Source organism: Centruroides sculpturatus, unplaced genomic scaffold (assembly GCF_000671375.1).
Source record: "Centruroides sculpturatus isolate CEXI.00-Female unplaced genomic scaffold, Cexi_2.0 scaffold1250, whole genome shotgun sequence".
In the NCBI taxonomy this organism is placed as follows: Eukaryota; Metazoa; Arthropoda; class Arachnida; order Scorpiones; family Buthidae; genus Centruroides; species Centruroides sculpturatus.
Genome location: NW_019385476.1, coordinates 44,445 through 62,287, shown reverse-complemented (window position 1 = coordinate 62,287; position 17,843 = coordinate 44,445). Strand labels below are relative to the sequence as shown.

The 17,843-nt window shown below is 30.4% G+C and overlaps 1 protein-coding gene across 3 annotated transcripts in view; it reads left to right on the top strand.

Moving 5' to 3' along the window:
* Positions 1–17,843, top strand: part of LOC111639334 (stromal membrane-associated protein 1-like) — a 38,812-nt gene that overhangs the window by 3,484 nt on the left and 17,485 nt on the right. For all 3 annotated transcript variants that reach the window (XM_023385193.1, XM_023385192.1, XM_023385194.1), the window contains exons 2-4: positions 633–766; positions 10,977–11,062; positions 15,881–15,968. In XM_023385193.1, the coding sequence (XP_023240961.1) occupies positions 633–766; positions 10,977–11,062; positions 15,881–15,968 (308 nt within the window). The remainder of the gene's footprint in view (positions 1–632; positions 767–10,976; positions 11,063–15,880; positions 15,969–17,843) is intronic.

Genomic DNA, 17,843 nt, shown 5'->3' with positions numbered 1-17,843 from the left:
GTTTTGCTGGTTTTAGGTTATTGAATTAGTTGGATTTTAGCTGGTAATTTTTTTGATTTCTTCATATATCATCCTAATCTTTCTACATCTTACTATCTTGATGCATTCACTATCTTCCTTATGTTCTTTTGTTTATACTGTATAACTATCTATCAATTGTCTAACTAGCTTCTCAGGGTACCCAAACCATATTACCAATCATTCAATACAGCTTAACTTTCTCTGTGTAATACTGTACAAACATTTATTATTATTAGATCTAATACATACTGTACCAAAATATTGGTACAGTATGTGTTAGATCTTCTTATAAATTCTAATAAGAGTCTAAATGTAGAGATTTTGAAACAGTGCAGATCTGATTGTCAGTACAAAGAATGACCAATATTTTTGCTATGTATAAATGTTCACTAATATGTCCATTATTTAGTGTAATGTACAAGTTGAAAAAATGTGCTACTGTGCTGTTCCTAATATAGTTTTAGGGTGAACTTAGCTATTGTCATTCATTCATTTTGGATAAACTCTGCTACATTGAGTTTTTCATCATATAATCAATATATTTTAAAATTTATATATATTCTATTATGCTGTAGCTTTGCATTCTGTAAAATTTTTGTAAATTTTAATAGGACCAAGATGGGCATCATGGAATCTTGGCATATTTTTGTGTATACGATGTGCAGGAATACATAGAAATTTAGGTGTGCATATATCTAAAGTAAAATCTGTAAATCTTGATACATGGACTCCTGAGCAAGTTGCAGTAAGTAAAAAAATTTCATTAGCTTTTCAATTTAACATTTTTTTAATTTTAGAAAATCAAGTAGATGAGTTTTGTTTTGTTAATTAACAAAAGATTTATTACTTAGTTTTAATTTAGTTGATATTTGAAATTAAATTGTTTATGATTTTTTTTTTTTCTAATTTTAATTATAGAAAAATTGAAGACTTAAACAAGTAAATTTTTTCATAATGATGATAGTTTAAACTTTTGATGCAGGAAAAAATTATGCTTTAATTTTGTATCTCTTTAAATGATATTTATGGTGTTTTATCATTCATATATACAAAAACTAGGATTTTATCATGTTTTTTAATGTGTGATTATTTAATTTTAAAGAATGAGTTTGTCATTATTCAATTAAATTAGGTGTTTTTTAAAACTATAATAGTACATGACTAGTATATCAAAGTAAATAATATGAAGGTAAGCAATTTCAGTGATGACTATACTTCCATGCATTAATTGAATCTGGTTAATTCAAATTATGAAATTCAAACATGCTGTTCTTGAAATTCATACTGTTGATTCTGCTTAATTGGGACACATCTGGACCTGACTAATTTGTCCCTGTTAAGTGGCTGTTTCGATTAAGTGAATTTTAGGAAAACAACAGAAAATTTAAGCTAAATGAGATACAGGCAGACTATTTATTGAAAAATATAATTAATGTTCAGTGTGAATGCATATATGTAAATAAATTCAAGTTCAAAAATAACAATTAAAATATAATCATTAAACAAAAAAGAACCAATTATTTTTGCAGAAATTTATTGAGCATATCTTGATGCATTTTCTTTATACTATGCAAAAGTGGCACAGGCATCCAATGTAGAAATGGAACTTCCTTTGTTTCCATCTTGTCTATACTAATATTATAAAGAGATAATGTTTGTATGTATGTAAGTTTGTTTGCAGCAGGTAATCTCCGAAACTACTCATCCGATTTCAAAAATTCTTTCACCAATATTTAGAATGGAACCTCAGGGTGGACATAGGCTGTATATTATTCCGTTAAACATTCATATAAATTAAATGATATCATCTATGGTTAAGGCTTTTATGTCCAACAGATGGTGCTACAAGTATGACGCCCTAAGTTTGCTTTTCTGTGAAAATGAACTAAAACAGACCATCTTCTATCTGTCTATATAAATAAAAATGTAATGTTCATTTGTTCCTACCAATTCATTTGAAACTTTGACACAACGCTGCATTCAAATACGCACGTGTTTTTATATAATATACGTGTCAAAATCCCCCCCGAAGGGCTTTTATCATTCAGTCAGTCAGCCAGGACAAGCATAAAATTGCTTGTCCTGACTGACTGACTGAATGACTCACTCACTGATTCATCATTGCCCAGAGCAGACTGCTAACCTAAAGGGGTGAAATTTGGTAGACAGTTAGGGTACGTCATGGAAACGCACACTAAGAAGGAATTTTTAGAAATTCTCCCGCAGGGGGGTGAGGGAGAGCATTAAGGCTTAACCGGAAGAACGGCTTCTATTGTACTATTTTAGATGTGATTTTTTGTTTTTATGTGCATTTTAGTAGGGTAAGTCATAGCAATGCACACTAAGAAGGGATTTTTAGAAATTCTCCCGCGGAGGGTGAGGGAGAGCATTAAGGCTTAACTGGAAGAACGGCTTCTACTCTACTATTTTAGATGTGATTTTTGTTTTCAACTACATTTAGTCTTCATTGAGTACTTAGGTGTATTAAATTGATAAAAATATTTATAACAATGTCTGAAATGTTATCTATTTCAATTTTAAAAATGTTGGAACCATTTTAAATTTGAATTTGTTATTGCATATTGGTTCGGTTATAGAACGATTGTAAATGCTCCTGAAAATTGATCAAATTGAAAGTGGTTCGTTTGATTCTCGGCAATTCTTTTCAGCGGTAGGTGTTATATAGACCTAACAATTACTATGGTTATTGAAATATTGAATGTAAATGGGGTTTGCTTGCAAAACCTCTGCGGACGAAGTTGCGGGTAACAGCTAGTATGAAATATTTGTCTTATTTAAAAAATAAATTTTTTAGCTTCCTAGTTGCTAATCCTTGATCAGGAGTATTGTCTCCATTACTAACCTTATCAATTTTTAGGTGTTTTCCTGAAATAACTTGTTCAATAATTGCATCTACACAATCCTTATTTTCATTGCAACATGGAAGGTGGTTATCAATTTATAAAAATTCTTTGTGAATAACATTTTGTAGTCCATAGGCAATTTCATTATCAGTCATATGTCATTTCTTGTTCTGAAGTCTTAAAGACACAATGAGAAAAGCAGTTTTGAATTGTGCTATAGCTTTTTTACTACCAGTGGCACATTACATTGCTTGTAAAATAGTAATTTTGGAACTAATTTCATCTACTCTTGTAGATAAGATACTTTCTTCAATTGCTTCAAAGATGTATTGTCCTAGCTTTCTGCAATAGTTTTAATTTTTTTATTTTTTGAGATTTCCATATCTGTGAGGTCCTGGAAAGAAATCAATTTTGTTATTGATAAATATCTGGTGGGACAGTTAAGTTCTCACCTTTTTGAAATTAAAACAATAAAAGTTCTTTTATTGTTAACAATTTAACAATAAAAGTTCTTTTCATCAAAACAGAAAACAAAATGCTAGAATTATGGGGAAAATATCAAAGTTCAGAGGAATTTTAATGATCAGGATTGGGTTAAGTGTTGATAATGACTTCCCAAGCCCTGAGAGGTTTTTTTGAATTGTCACTGGGAGATGAGAGAAGACCATTCGGAATGTGGAATAGGGGGAGAATCCTATGAAACATGTTTCAAGGACATGATGATGTTTACTCCAATATTTGTTCTTCTCCAAGATCCACTATTCAAGTTCCGTTGTTCTATCTCCCAGAATTATTCTTTCTCTCTCTCTCCAAAGTTTATTCTTTCTCCAAGAACTGTTATATCCAAGGTTAATAACATGCTAACGAGTCCTGGGGCTGTCAATCTTGCAGACCATCAATGAGGGCCCGACTAAAGACATCTAACTGGACATTTGGACTTTACTAGACTTTCTTTTTGAGAATTGTAGTGACAAGGATGTAGAAACTTTTGTAAGAAAACTTTTAATATTTTATTAAATGGGAAAAAGTAAATGGTAAGTCTATCTGTGTATATTTCATGCCCATGCATGATCTTGACCTTGATCATCCTGACAATCACACACTGTTGGCAGACTTTACGTATTCAGTAGTTGTATCAAGGATATATATTAGCTGGAAGAAACTACAGATGAATGTCTTTCTTTCAAACATTCAACATGAGAGTGAGCAGCAGTTGTCCAAGAATATCAGAACTGTTTGACTATTTCTGCTATTCATCCCAACTCATAAGCCATTTCAGAAAAATATTGAAAGTTGTTCGTGCATTTTTGTTGGCATAATAATCAACTGTTTACCAGTCTATTCTAAGATCTGTAAAGCACTGAGGCTTAAAATGCTTTTTAATGACTATCATCTGACATTACAGAAGCACTATATGGTAATGCTATTCATCAGGTGTTTTTAACCTGACAGTATTTCATGTTTAAAACTCTGGGAACCATTGAGGTTGGCATGGTAAAACAGCCCTGTTTCATGTACACTGTAGATTTGATCAGGACTAATTTTTTGCAGAAATTTAGGCAACTTAGTTGATTTCCACTGTTTGGCATTTGGTGTCAGCATTATTTTTTCACCATGAGCCCTCTTAAATTTTACTTCCTGTCAGTTTTCTTTCGCAATAATCATACATATGCAGCTCTGAAATTTGTGTGAACCATCTTTGCAGCTAACTCTTGTAATTTGTTTTTCACATTCAATACATACTGTACTTTATATGCTGTATTGATAAAGTAGCACGAAGTCCCAAATAAATAAATTTGCTTTCAATTATATTGAAAGACAAACAAAAAGTAATATGTCCAAATAAATAGTGGTCCTAATTAACTGGAATGTACTGTATAAATTAATTTTTAAAAAGTGTGCTTGATTCAAATATAATAACTAGCTGTTACCTGTGACTTTGCCTGTGCAGATTTTGCAAGCAAATCCCATTTTATATTTAGTATTTCAACAACCATAGTAATTTTTTTGATTCACTAACAGTGTTTTTCTCTTTCAACACTTGGCGATATACCATCTTTATTCAGTTGATACGGTTATGAGTATAATAACACATTTCGGGCACTGTCCCTCCTCAGTCAAGATCTCCATAGGGAAAAAAATACATATAATAGAAAATTCAAAGAAAGTTTTGAAATCCTTAAAACCAAAAATTGTATTAATAAAATTTAAGTCTTAAAATAAGTGAAAACTGGTCAAATATTCTATAATTAATAAATTATATTGATATTAAAATAGACTAAACTAAATAAAATTACAGCATGTAAAATGAAAAATAAATAATTGTATTCTGCCAAATTATGTAAATTGTACAAAATCCACATTATGACTGGATGCAAGCACTGCACCAGTGTCGTATAAGTGTAAAAGTTGTAAATGTGATCCATTTGTAAAAGACTCTCTTGAAAGTCTATCAACCTAAAAATTTTCTTTTTAATTTGTGTGCTGGAAATACAAAAACCCTTTTAAAAGAATTTTAATCTTAAACAATTGAAATATCTTTTAAAGAAATAATTTTCCAGATACATACTTTTAACAAATTTATGTATCGGTAAAATACCTTCTGTTACATAATTCATATTTACAAGTTGCTCCTAATTTACAGACAAATAATTGAGTAAAATTACCACTTGTAAAACCTTTGTAAAATCATTGTAAAAAGAACATCCAAAAATTTAAAGGTATGTAATAATAAGTGAAACTTAGTTTTATATAATATGTAAAATAAAATGCAAATTTATAAAATTTGTAGGAATGCTAAAGATAAAAACTGGATATATAATAGTACGACAGTCTTATGAATGTGTATGCTTTCTGTGCTGAAAAAGTGCTTATGGTACGTCACGAGAAAAGAATTATTGATTTAATATTAAAATAATTTCTATGTTAAGCTATAATAGAAAAATGGATTTATGTATAATATTTTGATATTTAGTTGATTGAGGAGGGGTAGTGCCCGAAACATGTTATTGTACTCATAACAGTATCAACTGAATGAAGATGGAATATTGCCAAGTGTTGAAATAGAAACACACTTTGTGTTAGTGAATCAAAGGAATAAGACAACACGGTTTCAGAAGATTAAAACCATAGTAATTGTTATATAACACCTACCCCTGAGAATGATGAGAATTGCTGAGAATCAAACGAACTGTTTTCAATTTGATCAATTTATAGAATGTTTACAATCGTTCTATAATTGAACCAAAATACAATAACAAATTAGAATTTAAAACAGTTTGAACATTTGGTTAAAAAATCGAAATATATAAAAATATTTATAACATTGCCTGAAATGTTATCAATTTAATACACCTAAGTACTCAATGAAAACTAAACGTAGTTGAAAACAAAAAAATTGCATCTAAAATAGTATAGTAAAAGCTGTTCTTCAGGTTAAGCCTTAATTCTTTCCCTCTCTCCCTCAGAAGAATTTCAAAAAATCCCTCTTAGGGTACATTATGAAAAAGTACTGTGTACTGTACAAAATTTCATCTCTAGGTTCAGTGGTTTGCTCTGGGTTATAGTCATTCAGCACAAGTAATTTTATATACAGTGGTGCCTCATATAACGTACGCTGCGAATAACGGACTTTCTGTTTGACCGTTACGTGACTCGAGCAACGGACTTGCTGCGAACAACGGACTTTCCGTTCGGCAGTTACGTGAGACGAACAATGAACTTTCTTCGAACAAGTGCGAATGATGTTTCCACTCTTTTGCCGTTTCCAATGACAATCTGCTATTTTTAGGATATATTAGTATTATTAGAATGTATTATTAGTATATCTGAAGTAGAAATGTAATGTAATATATGTTGACGATTCAAATAAACAAAATGTAATTGTGTAGATGCCGAGGTAGCAGGACGAAAAGACGTTGTAAAAAACAAATGGAGCGAGAGTGGCTCGTAGAAGTGTTTAGTGATCTTAATAAAGAATTATTCGTATTATATAATCTGGCAAGTTAAGTCATTTATAATGCATCATGGCTTCTAAAAAAAAAGAAAGGTGATTTCAATTGAAACAAAGCAAGAAATCATCAGGAGTGAAAGTTGACAAAAACTTTCTTGTCGAATGGGGAGAGGTTCAGGAGTTTACCAACACTCATTATCCAAACAGAGCTGAGGCCAACAGGATCAATGATCTCTACGATGACACCTTTGTCCGTCATTTCCGACAGGTGTTAAAGAAGAAAGAGAAACAGACCACCTTGGTCATGTTTTTCAAGAAGCCAGCGGGCAAAAAACAAAGGATGGAACAAGAGAAGTTGACCCTGCAAGTTCCGGTAGCCTCTCCCGAATCTGACTCCAATTAAAAAACAATAAAAAAGATCCGCTGCAATGTGTAAAAAGTCTGTATCTGTATGAATGTGTAAAGAAAGTGTTCTTCCACCTCCTTCTCACAACATCTGACTACCCGGTGTCTGCTCCATTTTCATTTTTTATGGTACAGTACGGTTATCTTATGCTGCAGAACGAATTATATGTTTTAACATGTATTTCTATGGGAAAATGTGTTTCATATAACGGACGTTTCACTTAACGGACGTGCACCTGGAACGGATTAAGTACGTTGTACGAGGCACCACTGTATTTAGATTAAATCATTTGTAATTGATTTTGATTTCATGTTTAGATTTTTATGAAATTTTGATTATTTAAATGTAATAAATTCAATCTAAATATGAAATTTGAAGAGAGAAAATAGAATATACAATAGTATATTAATTTAGTGTTTTGGAATTTTCTTAAATGCACATGGCCTGTAAACACGTGCAAAATTATCGTGTCTTCTTCAGTTTGATGTTAGCATCAAGATACTAAAGTGTTTTAGTAGTTTTTATCTAAGATAAAAAATAGTTTACATTTTTCAAATTTAAACTTGAAGTAATTGAGTGGAAAAGAAAATAAAATGTGTATTGCCAAACAGTATAGACTACTGTTGAACTAGTGTTTAGGGAACTAGTTCAAATTCATTTGTTTTTGAAAATTTTTAATAATTAAAATTTTTTTTTCTGTGTTCAAATTAGTAAATTGTCTTTGGTCCTGAAGCCAATTTTTATTGTTTACTTTTGTCTAGAAATTTCCCTTTCTATTCAAAATTGACAACTTTATTTTTTATTATTTTATTTGATAAGGTCTGCAAATTGAATTGCAAATTTACTGAAATTATTTTGTATAATCTTGAATTGCAAATGTTTATAAAATTTATTTGTTACTCCAACTTTGCTTGTAAGAGAGACTATTTCAATTGCTTTATTGGAGCAAATAAGTCTAAATGGTTTCAAACTTTTCAGTTTATTAGAACTGTGGAGAATACAGGATGTTTTACTTGAAAATATCCAATTTGATTTTGGCTATAAAAAAAATTAAGTTAAAGATATGTTCACCAAAGATTTGAGACAAACTTGCCAGATTTCATTTGAAAAATCACATCTCTATGATGATGTCACTGACTGTGGAGTGCAACTCCAGCAGTCAGTGACAACATCAAGGTGGTAGGCAAGTTCCTGCTATGTATGCTGCAGCATGTCCTGTCTCAGTGGTAATGGCTACAATGATGCACTTCTGGAGATCTGACCAAAGTTGCATAAACCATATTTCATGTAATCCCCACAGAAAGAAATCTAAGGGGGTCAGATTGGGAGATCTTGGCAGCCATGCTATCAGGCATACCAGACTACAACCTGTGCTTTCTGGACAATAATGTTCATGATTTGACTTCTCACCATCTTGCAGTATGAAAATATTTCTATAAACTTGTTTTCCTATCAGATGCCACTTTTTACTTTTATATATCTTAAACCATTCATTTTTTAATGGTAAATTAAAATTTAGTACTTTTTAAGCAGAACCTGTTTCTAAAATATTTAATTCAAAATTTGCTTTTGATTTTAAATCTCTAAACTGTTACCAAGTAATCATAATTAACTGTTTTTTTAATTAGTTGTGAAATTAAGATAGATAATTTTTAAATTAGCAATTAATAATAATATAATTTAATATAATTTTTTAACTTGCTGTCTTTCTTCCTAATTGCTCTCATAGAAATGAATGTATTCATTCTAAATCTTATTTAAAATAATTCAACAAAGCAAGAAAAATTTAGTTAAGCAGCTGTTTTTTGTCTTAACACTATTTTTTCTTAATTTCCTTCCATAATACTTCAACACTTGTTAAAGTATTCATCACGAGTACTTTGTCTACCTTTTTTTTAAGATATATTTTGTCATTCCTTTTTGTTAATCTTACATTGCTGTCACCAATAGAAAATTTTCTTACTACAGTCGACCCCCCCCCCTATAAGATATAGATACGTTCCAATTTATTAGGAATCCGATTTCTTACAAGTCGTTCCAATCACAGCCCGACACGTGTCAAGTTTACTGACTACGGCTGATTGAAAGGTTTTCTTCCATAAAATTAATCGATTCTACACTAATCTGACTCAACATTTCCAAAATACGTATATTTTTTCGTAGTTTTATAGGAATCGTAATTATAGGGGGGTCGACTGTAGTCTCATTCAGAATGGCTATATCATCTGCTCTACTTGTGACTTTTCATGTTTTGAATATTCAAAAATAGCTATAGAATTTCTAAAAATTTTTAGTTAGTTATATTAATCTTTCCTCTCTGAAATCAAGTACATATAGATTCAATAACTTAGAGGGACAAATTTTCAAGTTAATGGAATTACAGTAGAGCGTCGTTTGTCCAAAAGTCGGTTATCCGAAAGAATTCCACTCGGCAAATTTAAATTTTTGCTAGTGCTGTGGCGCTGCAATCTTTGGCTATATCTTGGGCTACTCAAATATATTTTTTGTTTGTGTGTGTGTGTGTGTGTTTTAGCTGGCAGCACTGGCATTTTTGTGTGGTGTTTTTCCGAGGACTGTGTGTCGTGCTGAATCGAACGTTTTTTATACTCGATTAACTTCTAAAGTATAATTCTTTCTTTGTTTTTATATTTTTCAATATATTAATTTTGTTTGTAAAAAATAAAGAAATAATTTTTAACGATACAATAGCCACGATTATTATTTTAAAAAGTTTACATTAGGCTTAACATCGATGAAAATTCAATGTGAAGCGACACGCAATGGAGAAAAATTTCAACATGGGATATTTTTTCGTACATAATCGGTTATCCGAACAACCCCAGTCCCAATTGATTTGGATAAACGACACTCTACTGTATATATTATATATAACAAAAATTTTTTGTACAAAATAGAACATTGGCATCATTTGGAATTTGCAATTTGGACTGATGCTTTGTGTAACTTCATTCCAAGCTTTATTCATTATTTACATTGCTTGTGGCAGGTTTACTCCTAACTCTCATGATCCATATTCAATACCATTATAACACCTTTTTTAGATTCATACAATATGCTCTCTGTATCAAAGTTTTTTGAATGATTTTTTTTCATCAAAAGGTTGCAATCTATAAATTGTATTTGATGATAAAACCCAATACTACATATTTTTAAAGTATTTCTTGATTTCTATAATATCGTTTCCACTTATAAATCACATCAAGTTTGTTTTTTTAGTATATAAAATAATTAATAATACACTAACTAGTTTATAATTCATTTCAATTAGTCTCTTAAGTTTTTTATGTCAAGTGTATCTTGTAATTATAAATATAATTGATTTCATTCTCAGCAAAACGGTTAGCTACTTTTGGAAGGCTACTTTCATGTTTTTGACAATGAAGTCATTAATATGATCATAGAATTGTGAAATAAAAACCACTTAACTGAAACTACATGTAGTACACATTTGGAACAGTTTACTTTCTGTAGTCTGCACTGGATGTATTTAAGTTTCCCTTTTACTGTTGTGAAATTGTACAATTTTAATTTTTTGTTGTTTGAAATTAAGCAATAGATAAATTAACAAAATACAAAAAAAAATTTATAATTTTTGTATTAGTCATGTAAATTTTAAAAATTTAAGTATTCTTTTAATTTTTGTTTTAAATGATGCATTCTATTGCATCATAGTGATTGTTAATTCAAATTAAAAAAAAAAATTGAACTATAGTGTCTACAGCAAATGGGAAATAGCAAAGCCAGAGCTGTTTATGAAGCCAATCTTCCAGATAATTTCAGAAGGCCACAGACGGATTCGTATCTTTTTTCTTATAAAAAAGCTCAATTTTAAGTAGTTCAGAGAAATTTTTTTTACACATTATTAATTTTACATTTGCTCTATATGTAAATAATCAATAAACACTGCAATAACCTAATAAACCAGCAACACTATTTTAAATGAAGTGTGAACATTTTTGCCTTTGTTGAACAGGCATCATCAGGCAAAAACTGTTGAGAGAAAACAGGCAAAAATGTTCACTTTGTTTAAAATATTGTTGCTGGTTTATTAGGTTATTGCAGTGTTTATTAATTTATATTTTTAACTAGTTGTAAAGTAGCAGTTGTTAACTTATAAATTAGCTTTAAATGCAAATGATGCTTTATAAACTTGAATGTATGTTAATTAAGATTACTATAATTAGAAGTAACTTGATTTAAAAATGAAAAATTAATGGTAAATCACACTTCATTTGCTTTGCAGTTATAATTTTTACCATATCTAATGAATTTGGAATGAAAGAAAATTATTAAAAATAATGATATCTTCTGTTTAGTACCTAAATTATGTTTAATAGTTTCCTACAAATCTATCAAAAAAATCAAATAACCAAAAAAAAATGTTGAAGTGCTAACATTTTTGCCCGTGTTGAATGGACATCCTCAGGCTAATCAATTTTGCAATTGCTGAAACAACACTGGATTACTGTACATATATGAAAAAACAGGGTGACATAAGGAAGAGGAAACTAAGTTTACAGTTCGAAGAAAGACTTCCATGCTGTGGGGAAGGAGTCTACATCACTAAAGTTAATAGCAGTATTTTTGCAAACAGCCTTAATTTCTATTGTACCTCCTGAATTTTTATTCTTAAGAGGATAAATAAAAATTAAATCCAGATTTTTATTAATAGAAAAATAATTTCATTTTTTGTAAGTTAAAAGAAAATGATTTGGAAGAAAATTGTTAGATGTGGTCTTAAAAAGTTTTAAAACAATCAATTATCAGAATTTTTACTGAATATAGAAACCAAAATTTATATCAATGGACTGTAGGTTGTACCAATACTTTAGGTTGTTGCCATATTAGGTATGTATTGTGCACTTCTCTATAAAATAACAGTGAATTTGTTAGACATTAGAAAATCTTGACTTGGCACAGTTTGTTTTCTGTTTGAACTAAGAATTGAGTCAGTGCTAGCAAGCCAATAATAATGTTTTGGGATGTCATCTATGACAATCACTTGTTGCTAACATATCAGTAACAGCACTCACTAGCATAGAAGAAAAGATTTAAAAAAAAATTGCATGCACTGGTTTGAGATAAAAGGGTGCTAGAACTTGTACAAAAAATGTAATAAAAATTGTAGAACCACAATTTTTATTATTTTTTTAATTTTCTTGTCTCTCATTATGTAAAATGACAGATTAATCAAAATCAATTAATTAAATTTTAAGAACAAACTCAATTCTATTAGCCATATAGAAATGGCTCTGCTAATGGACTGTCTCAAATGGTGACAATTGTATATAAGTATAAATTGTCAAAAATGATAGAAGTGGAATTCATCAATTTTAAGCTTGACTTAAATTCAAATTACTTTTGATGCTATATTTTTTGAATGCTAGTGAATTGAAACTCAAAAATTTGTTTATAGATTTTTAACATGAATCTAATAATTTACCATAACAATTAAAATGATGATCACACTTTGCAATTTTCAGTCATTCAGGCAACTATAGAGCTATTCCCATTAACAAGCAAACTTCCTCTGAGTTTTGAGAGTAACCATGACCAAAACCAAAAAGCTTGTTCTCAATATTTGTTCATTGGCAAGTACACAGTCAATGAACAAATGTTTTGATCAGAGTTTCTCATTTCCCAGTCCTTTGCTTGTCCTGGGATTTAGAAGGAAAAAATGATGTTTCCTGAAATCCTGGGATAATTATTTTTAAGATATAAAGTAATTCTTGAAATTGAACGATATAATTATATACAGGTAACCCCCGTATAACACGGTAGTTACGTTCCAAAAAATTGCCGTGTTATGCGAATCCGTGTAATACGAAACAAAGAACTAATACGAAAAGGAGGATTAGGTTCCAAAAATTAAAAAACATGCTACTATATTTTCATAATTAAGATAAATATATTCATTAAAAATTTTTTAAGTGATACATATTAATATAAATTAAACAATATTTTCTTCGTCATCACTAAAAACACTATTAATTAACCGAGAGCGTTTTTCTTTCTGGCAAGTTATCCTTATCCTCTGAGCATTTTTCTGCATTATCTTCAGATCCATGCTTTACTTTTGCAAAATGTATGTAATTTTAGATTGCTTGCTTCTAGTTAAAAGGTCTTTATAAATTTCCTGATATGGTGCTAAGCACTTATGAAGAATAAAGCAAGTATGGAATAAGGGAACATTCAACAACATCAGAAGCAGAAGCGTCGCGATCTGGCAATATTGAAACAAGTTTCGAGAAAGACCACCTGTATCGACAGAAGGCGAAAAGAGAAAATTTACGTACTTAAATGTACTAATAGTTCACGAAAATAATAATTTTCGTGAACTATTATTAGTTAAGTGTGTAAAAATTTATTACATTTCCTGTTGTACGAGAGTTTTACCCAATTCTCGAACCGAGTCAGAGTGAATCCGTGCTATAGAAGTGCCGTGTTATACGGGGGTTACCTGTATTTTATTTTTTATAAGTAATTTAATACTTTTGCAACCTCCAAAATATTATTAATAATGCTGTGTAAAATATGTATTAAAAATTACCTTTGAATTATGTAGAAATTTTCACAAATAGAAAAAATTTTAAGTTGTTTGGAAACTGCTGATAACAAAAAGAAAGCCTTTTGAATTGAGTTGAAAATTTAAAATAAAAAATAAACTTAGATCAAACTTCTAACTTAGAAGGTAATTTTCATCTTTTTAAATAAAACATAATACAAAATATTATTGTAAATTTTCATAAGATTTTAAAAAGCAAAGATGGTCGCTACTCTGATCACTCAATCTGATTCTTATTTTAGTAATACTCCTGTTACTGGAATGCTCTCTCTGATTCAATTGATGTTGGTGGCATCATTTTTAATGCATTTAAGAAAAGATAATGTTGTGTTTTTTCACCTGTAGCCGCAAAGATTTCTAGTTTATTTTAGAAATGCATTGCAGTACTTCTTTTGCTGTCTAGTATGCTTGATTTTGTTTATCTTGGTTGCTTTAATAGCAGCATCAAACTTATAGCCCAATAATTCAACATTTTGTTTGCCTTTATTAATCAGGTTTATGAAGAAACTTTCATACTTGAATACACTTTTTTATCCTTGCCCAATTTGCACAACCTGACATAATGCAGTTATTGAAGCTACTGGGCAGAATTAAAAATTAAGACAGCATAATTGCAATTATTCAAGATATTACAGGTTCTGACAAGTAAAGAATTTTCACTCCTGCCATAAATAAGCTACATATTAATTATTAACAATCTGTGACATGCCATAACAAGTAAAAATTTAAACTAATAAGAGGCTTAAAATTAATAAATACAAATGTATTCTGACAGTTTGAGTTAATTATACTTTCTATTTGCAAAATTTTCTCAACCGTAACACAAAATAAGGAAAAAGTAAACTTTTAAGAATTTTCTGGGATATTTCCTGGATTAAAAAACTCCCAGGATTGTTAGGCTACGTCCTATGTGGCAGCATCCAGGCAGAAAGAATCTTTTGCTGTCTAGTATGCTTGATTTGGAGACCACAGGCAGAAAGAATCTTTTGTACGCACTTCTAACTCATGACTTCTGTTTAGAGTTGATGTGTGTTGTTTACAAGATGGCTGCAAGAAGACTTCGTCAAATGCTACTATGGAAAATATGACAAGCATTAAAATGGTAAATTTGAAAGGTAAATGTTATCACTAACTAGATACGCAACAAGTATAAAGAATCTTTATAGAATAAGTTGTAATGTTTTAAAAATAAAACTTTTTATTTATACAAAATCAGAAATTATTAAATTATGTAAAAGATTATTAATTAAAATACATACGACATAGATACACAATTTTATTTATCATTTCTGTACGAAAAATTTATCTAGAAAATCAGCCATTTTCTTCTTTGGAAGTGCAAGTAATGGAAGCGGCAATCAAACTTGCTTGGTAGCTGCTTCCTGCATGCGTGTGTAGAAATGTCATCTGGTGGTCGCTGCATGCTAAACATGGTTACTCCAGACACACACATTTGCTTGAATCAGTTTGTCTGTTCTGCTTAGAAGCACGTTCATGTCTGTGGTTGCTGGATGCTGCCATGTAGGACATATATCCTCAGAGAGACCCTATTTTTGATGTTTGTCATCATGAATATTTAAAACTGCAGAAAATTGGAGCACTGAAGTAATTTGCAATTTGTAGAGTTGATTCATAATTATGAATGCCTGTAGAATTGATTTTATTAAGATTAGAATTGCTTTTTGTTGAAGATGTAAAGGATGAATCTGTTTGGTTCTTTTCCTAATCAGATGATGTCAATCACTGTGATAATCTTATTGCTCTTTCTAATTGTGCTGCCTCTGTTTCAATTGTACGACCCATTCATATAACTCATAATAATTTGCAGTTGCCTGGTTGGCTGAAAATTGCAAATTTGAATTCATTTCTCTTAAACAGTAGTCAACTATGGTTGCTGCAGAAATGTACATGCTACCAATGTTAGATATCATGAACTAATTTTAGATATAAGATGTGTAATTAGATTATACATAGGAACTAATAAGGTTACTGTGTAAATATTTATATTAAATTTTTAACTTAAAGAACATTAATTCCTTAATTTATGAAAGATCTTTAGAAGCTTTTATTAGGGCCAAGTATGAACAGAAAAAGTATATTGCTAAAGAATGGGTGCCACCACCAATGCCTAAACCTGCCGTAAGTAATTTTTGACCCACTTTTATCAGATCTGTAAATTTATATGTAGTGTTCTAGAATTTTTAATGTATAGAAGCATATAAAAAGTGAGTTTTTATAAGCTTATATTATCATCAGCATATAAGTTAAGTAATATATAATAGTTTGAAAAATGGATAATCTGACAAATTAATTTCACTTAATTTTTTTAGTTAAGATGTTTTGGATAATTGTTCAATTTAATGTATAATTTAATTATTGAGTTGTCCAGAAAGTTTTCTAGGTTTTTTATTGAACTTTAGAATGCTATATTTTGTTAACTGCTTTATTTTAATGATGTATTTATCATTATCAAGTACCTTTTTGCCATCCTCCTTTTAATTTATGAATATCACTGTGTTAGAAATATGGATCCAGACCATCAAAGAATCCTTCAAAGTGCCTTTTTACATTTACTTGGTTCTGGAAAGTTTTCCTTTTTCATAGTTTTGTAAAGACTAAAACAAATGGAAATCAGAGGTAGCAAAATCACATGAATATGATGGAATGTCTATTGGTTCACATTTTGAATGTTAATCTCCAGGTGGTAAATGCCATACGAGGACATACATTGTCTTGGTGAAATATAATTTCCTCCTCTGTTTCTTATTACAGGCCCTTTTTTGAGCAATAGTTTTTTCCCCTAGATACCTAAGCTTTTTGTAGTACTGTTGCTATTGTTACACTTGTTCATTGACTCCCAATAGTTTATAATGGATAATTCCCTACAATCTCACCAGAAATCATTGTCTTTTGATAAAAATTTGCTTTGGGTGGTTTGTAAGGTTTACCAACCTTGTTTCAACTTTAAGTGATTTTTCTTTTTTTTTTTTTTTTTACATATCATAATTTGTTTTTAATTCTTGAACTGTTGACTTTTGGACTTTGTACTAGAGCATGAAGACCTTTGTTATCCTAGGATTATTTTCAATTGCAACTGTCAGCATGTCCTTGTTAATAGTTGGTCTTCCTGCCAAAGATTTATCTTTAACATCTCCATTTCCCATTTCTGAATTTCTTCAACCAATATTGAGCCATATTTTCTTTTTATAGCATCCTCACCCAAAACTACACATTTTCTAGCATTTTCCCTTTGATCACATGATAAATTCACACAATGTTGAACTTTTTTATTCTCCGTTTTCATTCAATGGTTATTTGAGCCTCTTGGGCCTTTAACCACTGCAACAATCTCAACAATCTTTTTCCATTTTTCCCTGTCTTGTGCCTTTTGCATCCACCTAGGTAGTACTACCCAAAGAATGGTATACTACCCATTCTTTATAGATCCCTCTCCAGTCCCTCTTTTCATTGCACTGGAAGGTGTCCAATAGGTTGTTTACCCTCAAGCTCCCTGGTCAGCATTTTGTGTCAGTGAAGGTATGTATGATAGTTTGCAAAGTTGACAACTATGACATCATACAATGTAGTTCCTCACTGTGCATCTTTAAGTGCCAATTATACTATTCTGCATGGGTCCAAAGATCTTTCTGAGGACTTTGTTTTCAAACACTCAGTCACTGAACACAAATTGTGAGTGTTTATGTATGGGCCCATGTTTTACAGCCATAGAGCAGCACTGTTCAGATAATGGTGTCTTACAATCTCAACTTGACCTTTATAGAAGCTTATTTAGATTAGTACTTTTTGCAAGCTATAATTAGATGCATTAGCCTTATGGAGCCTTAAGTAAATTTCTGTTGTGATGGGGTTGTTATTGTCCACCATGGATCTAAGGTAAGTGAAGTTGTTGACCCTCTCAAATGTGTACTTCGCCAACTTAATGTTGTCAGTGCCCTCACTGTGATGTACTCTTGATAGTAGCAGATACTTTTTGATTCATTAAGTTTCAGTCTT